Genomic DNA, 7495 nt, shown 5'->3' with positions numbered 1-7495 from the left:
AGGTCTTGCCAAGTTGCCCAGGTGGGTCTTGAACCCGCGAGCTCAGGCAATCCACTCACCTCAGCCTCCCAAAGCACGGGATTACAGGCTGAGCCACTGAGCCCAGCTGACCTCACTGTTTTCATATTAGCTAACTGCTTGTAGCAGAGTTACCTGTTAGTGACAGACCATGTGGTCCCCAAACTGAAAATATTTGCTATTTTTCGTTTGAGAAAAAGTTTGTTCAACCCTCTCCCCCTTTTCTTAATGTGTTCAAAATACTTTCTCCTTTGTTCTCACTTTTCCTCCCACCTCTGCACTTAAAGAAGAGCTGGAGAAATGGGAGCCTCAAGGGATCAAGTAATTGGCCTAAAGTCACACACTAAAAGGGAAGAGAAAGATTGGGAATTCAGGATTTCTGGCAAACAGTTCCTTGTTCCACTCTTGTGCTGCGTCTACCTCTGTGGGCCGTGGTCGTTTCTGCCCAGAGGGTGTGCTTTTTCTCCATCTGGGGCAAACTAGGGTCCTCAAGAGGCTGCATCTCACCATGTTGCCATCTCTGCTCCAGGCCAGCTGCCCACCCTCCAGACTGTCCGCTATGGCTCCAAGGCTGTTACCCGCCACCGTCGTGTAATGCACTTTGAGCGACAGAAGCTGATGGCTGTGACTGAGTATATTGCCCCCAAACCTGCCATCAACCCAAGATGCCTACCACCTCCTCCCAGCCCTCCCAAGGAGGTAAGGAGGAGTTTGATACACGTTACTTGGTGGTGGGATGTGAACTACAGTGATCTTGTGTCTGACGATATGAAGTAGGACCCCGAGCCACAGTCACTCACATCATTATTTCACTTCCCCACTTTGACTGCATGGTCCAGATACTTTTGTTTGAGTTGGAGTCTCACTTGTTCATCCAGGCTGGAGTACAGTGGCACAGTCATGGCTCACCACAGCCTTCGCCTCCTGGGCTCAGGTGATCCTCCCACCTCAGCCTCCTGAGTAGTTGGGACTACACCCAGCTCATTTTTTTGATATTTTGCAGAGACAAGGTCTCACTATGTTGCCCAGGTTGCTCTTGAACTCCTGGACTCAAGTGATCCTCTCACCTTGGCCTCCAAATGTGCTGGGATTATAGGCATGAGCCACTGGACCTGATTTTTTTTTTTTTTTTGAGTAAGAGTCTCACTCTGTCGCCCAGGCTGGAGTACAGTGGCGTGCTCACAGCCACCCAGCTTCGACCTGCTGGGCTCAGGCGATCCTTCTGCCTCAGCCTTCCAAGTAGCTGGAACTACAGGCATGTCCCACCACTCCCAGCTTACTTTTTTGATTTATTGTAGACACAAGGTCTCGCCAAGTTGCTCAGGCTGGTTGCAAACCCCTGAACTCAGGCAGTCCTCTTTCCTCGGTCTCCCAAAGTGCTGAGATTACAGGCTTGAGCCACCACACCTGGCCTGATATGAGACATTTAGCAGCAAATCCTCAAGGATGAATGGGAGGACAACCCACCCATCTGGGTTTTCTCCCCATGAAAGCAAAGAACTGTCTAAGATGAGTGCTGAAGTGTCAGCCCATGGAGCAGTGGTAGGCCAGCCATTATGTTTGAGTGGCTGGAGCTTAGCTTTTGCCCAGCTAAAATTGATTGACAGCATTTTCCCCCAGTTCAGATAAAAAAGTCAAGTCACTGAACGGATTTTTCCCAGTCAAATTTTTCTCCCATAATTTTTTCTTAAGCCAATGGTGCATCCTACCTCATAATTATTGAAGAATCCAGAACAGCACCATGCAGTAGAACTTGCTGGGTGATGGAAATGTTCTGTATCTACAATGTCCAATATGGTAGGCACTAACCATATGTAATTGTTGAGCACTTGAAATGAAGCTTATGTGACTGAAGAACTGCTTTTTTTTTTTTTTTTGAGTAGGAGTCTCACTCTGTCACACAGGCTGGCGTGCAGTGGCACATTCATGGCCACCACAGACTCAACTTGCTGGGCTCAGGTGATCCTTCTGCCTCAGCCTTCCAAGTAGCTGGAATCACAGGCGTGCACCACCATGCCTGGCTAATTTTTTTTATTTATTGTAAAGATGCGGTCTCACCAAGTTGCCCAGGCTGGTCTTGAACCCCTGGGCTCAGGCAATCCTCTCACCTTTGCTTCCCAAAGTGCTAGGATTACAGGTGTGAGCCACCATGCCCAGCCAGAACTGCATTCTTAATTGTATTTAATTTTAATTAATTTAAATATAATTAGCCACATGTGCTTAGTGGCTACTGTATTGGAGAGGGCAGAGCTGGAGCCTATATTTAGCCCAATACTGTGTCTTCCATTATTTTACCTTGTGTGTGTTATTATTTTCATGGGATACTGCAAAAAGAACCCCATGACTTCCTGGTAGTCCACTCTTCAAGTAAATCTTCGAATCATTGCCTTGGGGAAAAGTCTCATGGTTTAAGGAGGTCTATAAATACATTCTCCCGTTTGTGATTCTCGGCTTTGAGAAACATTGTCTTAAGAAAATGAGGTCTTGTTCTGTGAAAATGTCTCAGTTTTGAATTAACACTGAAGAGTTTATACTTTGTAAAATAATTCAACATGAATTGTGTCATATTGATTGTTAAAGTAATTTTGACAGTATTATTGACCTGTTTTGGGGGTGACAATACTGTTTGACAGTATTATTGACAGACTGTTGACCTGTTTTGGGGGTGAGGGTACTGAGTATTCTCAGGTTTAAAAAATACTACTCTGATCAGGCACAGTAGCTCATGCCTGTAATTCCAGCACTTTGGGAAGCTGAGGTGGGAGGATCACTTGAGCCCAGGAGTTTGAGACCAGCCTAGGTAACACAGCGAGACCTCACCTCTATAAAAAAAAAAATTAAAAATTAGCTAGACATGGTGGTGCACACTGGTAGTCCTAGCTACTTGGGAGGCTGAGGCAGAAGGATCACCTGAGTCCAGGAGGTAGAGGCTGCGGTGAGCACATCACTGCACTCTAGCCTAGGCGACAGAGTGAGAGTCAAACTCAAAAGCACACTCTAAAGATTGGGATCATCTCGTGAAGATGACAAGGTTAGATTGGGAGATGTTACACATCTCTGAGAGTCAGGAGCCCAATTATTGTACCTGTCCCCCACATTTGCGCATCACTGGAAGCCTTAGGACCTACCCCGGAGGGAGCAAGGGTGTCAGGAGAGGCAACAGCTGATGTTCCCTTGGTCATTCCTTTCTGACTTCAGGAGACAGGCCTCATTCGGCTCCTCCGCCGGGAGATAGCAGCAGTTTTCCGAGACAACCGAATGATAGCCGTCTGCCAGAACGTGGCTCTGAGCGCCGAGGACAAGCTTCTTATGCGACACCAATTGCGGAAACACAAGATCCTGATGAAGATCTTCCCCAACCAGGTGGGGTGTGGGCCCTGACTCAGGCTCCCCACCTTCCTCCCACCCCTGCCACGCTCAGACCTCAGCATCTCCTCCCCAGATGTGACACTCCTGCCTCCTCCCCTTCACAGGTCACTCTCTGGCCTGGTGCCTAAACTGCTGAAGGGACCCTGGGGTTGTGCCCTCAGCCCACTGGGGCCTGTAACCAAGGTGATGGCTCTTCTCCCTGGCTCTTCTCCCTACTCGAGCTTCATAAGCCCTTCTCTCCTGCTGCCCCAGGTCCTAAAGCCCTTCCTGGAGGACTCCAAGTACCAAAACCTGTTGCCCCTTTTTGTGGGGCACAACTTTCTGCTGGTCAGTGAAGAGCCCAAGGTCAAGGAGATGGTCCGGATCTTGAGGACTGTGCCTTTCCTGCCCCTGCTGGGTGAGCAAGCGCCCCCGCCAGTTAGGGGTGGGGTGGGGAGCAAGTGCTGCAACTGCCTGGAGCCATCTGCTGGGCTTGTCTGTGAACATCCTCTCACAGATAGGACCTGAGTCAACAGGACATTTTTTGAGGGCTGACTGTCACAGCCATACCTGTGTTGTCTCACCCCGCCCCGTCACTCCCGTTGGGGAGAGGTAGGGGGAGAAAATTCCGACACCTTGAGTCTAACAGTGGGTAGGCTGAAGCCCACACAGAGGAAAGTGTTGAAAATAAATAGCCTAAGCAAAGTATGCCGAGGGACAAGGACCAGTGTTTCCTAGAGTCACCTGATGCTAAGACTCACTGGAGAGGCTTATTCTATAGGGAATACTATGCGTGTCCCGTAGAAATTCTATTTTCATAAGTCTCTGTGAGGGGCAGGAATCTGTGATTTTAAATTCCCCCAACACACATGCTCCCTTTTTTTTTTAACTTCTTAATTATAAAACACATGTAACAAAATGCACCCTCTTAATCATTTCAAGTCTATAGTGCTATGGTGTTAAGTACATTTATAATGTACGACTACCACTACCATCCATTTCCACAACTCTTGATCTTATAAAACTAAAGCTCTATACCGTTAAACAATAGCTTCCCAATTCTTCACTGCATGATTCTCATCTTCAAGAAAATTCAGGCTGGCATGGTGGCTCACGCCTGCAATCCTAGCACTTTGGAAGGCCAAGGCAGGAGGATTATTTGAGTCCAGGAGTTCGAGACCAGCCTGGGCAACATAGCAAGGCCTCATCTCAACAAAAAAATCAGCTGGGTGTGGTTGTGCATCTTGGGAGTTTAAGTTGGAAGGATCGCCTGAGCCCAGGAGATTGAGGCTGTGGTAAGCTGTGATCGTGCCACTGTACTCCAGCCTGGGTGACAGAGTGAGACCCTGTTTCAAAGAAAAAAATAAAAATAAAGTTCAGGAAATACTGACTTAATGGGAGTCACCGAGGTAGATATGTGATGCAGGAGTTTTCTGAGGGAAAAGTTGGGGGGTGGATCCCAAGCAGAGTGAGGATGGGGGGTGCAGAGGAAGCCAGCTTCTGAGGAAGGCAGGTGGTGGAGAAGGGCAATGGAGAGCAAGCTCCTAGGTCAGAAGTTGCTTTCAGAGAAGAGGAACATTTGCAGGGAGCCTAGCTGACACTGTGTCCTTCCAGGTGGCTGCATCGACGACACCATCCTCAGCAAGCAGGGCTTCATCAGCTACTCCAAGCTGCCCAGCCTGACTCTGGTGCAGGGGCAGCTGGTGGGAGGGCTCACCCTCCTTACGGCCCAGACCCACTCCCTACTTCAGCACCAACCCCTCCAGCTGACCGCCCTGTTGGACCAGTACGCCAGACAGCAACGCGAAAGGAACTCTGCTGTACCAGCTGGCGGGAAGCCGGATCCTCCTGATCCTGTTCCAGACTCATAGGCAGCCTGTTTTACCCAGCCCTGCCCATAAATAGACTCTGCCCTGTTGGATACCCTGTCCTCCGTGGGAAATGTGGAAGAACTTGGGGGGGGGGATGGCATTTGTTACTTGGCTTTCCCTCACAATGACTTCCTCGGGTACAGGGTCACTAAGAGATGCACAGGGATTCTGCTTCAGAATGGAGACTGTCGCTCACTGGCTTGGGCCTCGTTTTCCCAGCTTGGGACCTGAGAGATGTAAAATCTCTGAGCTCTCCATGTCCAAGGCAGAGAGGCTGAAGGGATGAGGCCATTGCCCCACCTCTTTGTTTACTGTCCCTTTCTGCATGTGGCTCCTCAGCCCACCCCCTCAGGGCACAGCCTGCCACAGCAGCTCAGCTGAGCATTCTTGTTGAGGATGGCACCTGGTGAGAGCCTGCTTGTGCCAGGCTCCATGCTGAGCACTGTGCATGTTAACTCCTTTATTCCTCACCACATTCCACCCATTTCACAGAGAAGGAAATGAAGGGGCAGAGAGGTTAGGTAGCCTGCACAAGGACATGCAGTTAGTAAGTGGCAGAACACGGATTTGAACAGGCCCCTCTGCTCTGAAGAACCCTGCCTTGAGCCACTGATGCCTCCTTATCAGGTTACCCAGAAGGTCCTGGTGTGCTTGGATGTTAGCTCTCTGCCCTCAGGCTGTGCCATGCTGTGGAAAGGTTGGGAGCGCTGCCTTAGGATGTAATGAAATGCCTTCTGCTTCTTTTGTTCTGCTGTGTCCAAGGTTTTCCTCCCTGTGGTCTTAAGGGCCTTTCTGTCCTCTGACTCTCCTCTCTCACTTCCTTTCCTAGAAAACCTTTCCTCTTCTATGGACCTGTTCCCTCCCCACAAGTGGCTCTTGCATGCTGTCTTCTTGGGGTCACAGGCCTCAGGTGGTTCTGAACGAAAGGGCTGGGGAAACGGACACTCTGTTCATGAGGGATTCTGGGCTTGAGTAGGAGGCCTCGGCCATGTCTTGGGGAACTAGAAGTTAATAAAGGAGACAGGATGCTTGATTAGAAGACCACCAGCGTCCTTGATTGGAGGGTTGAATGCAGGGATGATGCCGGGAGGGTGGCTGGCAGCCTTCCTTTCTGACTTGGGGCCGCGCCACAGCTTCCGTGGTCATGGACGGACACTGGTGATCTACAGCAGCTTTTATGTGGCCTTGGCCAGGACCAGCTTCTCAGTGCCCAGCCTTGTGCTGTATGCCCAGGGATGTTCATCACTGAAATAAAAGGCCCTTAGGGCTCCTGGGTGCCAGCACTGGTCTGGCCAGTGCTGCTTAGTGGCTTACCCTGCCTCCCAGAGTCCTGAAAAGTGTTAACACCACCCTCCGGGGTGACTGAAGCAGCACCGAGCCACTGAATAGAGTTAGGACAGCAGTGTCCCTAAGAGATGTGCAAGACCCTGAGGTGTAAGCATGCTCGTATGGGGACCAAGGGAAGGGGGCAAGTGACCTTTGTCCTTTTCGGGGCCAGAGAAGATTGAATCTTTCAACTGGTGGCGGTGCCTGAGGTCCCACCATTAAAAACCCACATCTTTCTGGAACACTCCATTGCATTTAAGGCTGTGGGTCTGTGCCACATTCATTTGAATTTTAGCTCTTTTCCCAAGAGCCGGTTTTTCATTAGAATTGAGCAGTGGAACACAGTACTCCAGTTGAAGGACGTGCTCTGGGAGGGAAGGGAGGGGACCCAGGCTGGCTGCAGCCAGCTCTTCCCACAGCCAGCTGTGCCAGTCCCAGGCCAGCCCCATCCAGAGACTCAGCCGGTTCTGGGGTTTCATCTTACCACTCAAGAGCTTCCAGACCCCAATGGGGCCTGACCTGGGGAGCCATCACCCCGATGAAAGTCCTTGGCGTGAAGGCCACTGGCTGCCCCTCTCTTGCCTCAACTGCCCCTGCTGACTTTGCTCTTGGCACTCTCTTGTGGTCCCAGAGGGGGCATCTGTCCCTTCCCTGTCAACCCGATATCTTTGCTGGCTCCAAATTTTGCCATCTATTTTCAGATGTAAAATGAGAGGGGGGGAGTTTAATAAGGAAATGGCCTTGGGCACTAACGGGGTCAAAGCCACGCAAGTCTGAATAAATCCTTTACTGCCACTGGCTCGAGGCCAGCAGTTCCTCAGTCCTCTGATCTATCTGGAACCATGCCCAGTGGGGACCGTGCCCTGCTCCCAAGCCATGTCGGTGCCTGGGGAGTCTGCTCAGCCCTGAGTCCTCCGGGGAGCAGGGGGGCA

At 50.6% G+C, this 7495-nt stretch overlaps 1 protein-coding gene across 6 annotated transcripts in view; it reads left to right on the top strand.

Moving 5' to 3' along the window:
* MRPL10 (mitochondrial ribosomal protein L10) overlaps positions 1 to 6279 on the top strand; it is an 8228-nt gene extending 1949 nt beyond the window's left edge. For 2 of the 6 annotated variants that reach the window (XM_008073896.2, XM_021706921.1), the window contains 4 exons: positions 548 to 717; positions 3217 to 3381; positions 3640 to 3784; positions 4981 to 6279. In XM_008073896.2, coding sequence (XP_008072087.1) covers positions 548 to 717; positions 3217 to 3381; positions 3640 to 3784; positions 4981 to 5237 — 737 coding nt within the window. In that variant the 3' untranslated portion in view covers positions 5238 to 6279. Of the gene's footprint in view, positions 1 to 305; positions 718 to 3216; positions 3382 to 3639; positions 3795 to 4980 lie in introns of all 6 variants that reach the window. The other 4 variants (XM_021706923.1, XM_021706922.1, XM_021706924.1 and 1 more) reach the window with 4 other exon arrangements.
* Positions 6280 to 7495: the final 1216 nt, after the last annotated feature.

Source organism: Carlito syrichta, unplaced genomic scaffold (assembly GCF_000164805.1).
Source record: "Carlito syrichta isolate Samal-C Ts95f unplaced genomic scaffold, Tarsius_syrichta-2.0.1 Scaffold316209, whole genome shotgun sequence".
Lineage (NCBI taxonomy): Eukaryota > Metazoa > Chordata > Mammalia > Primates > Tarsiidae > Carlito > Carlito syrichta.
The sequence above is the reverse complement of the archived record's forward strand: the minus strand, read 5'-3'. Positions and strand labels throughout refer to the sequence as shown.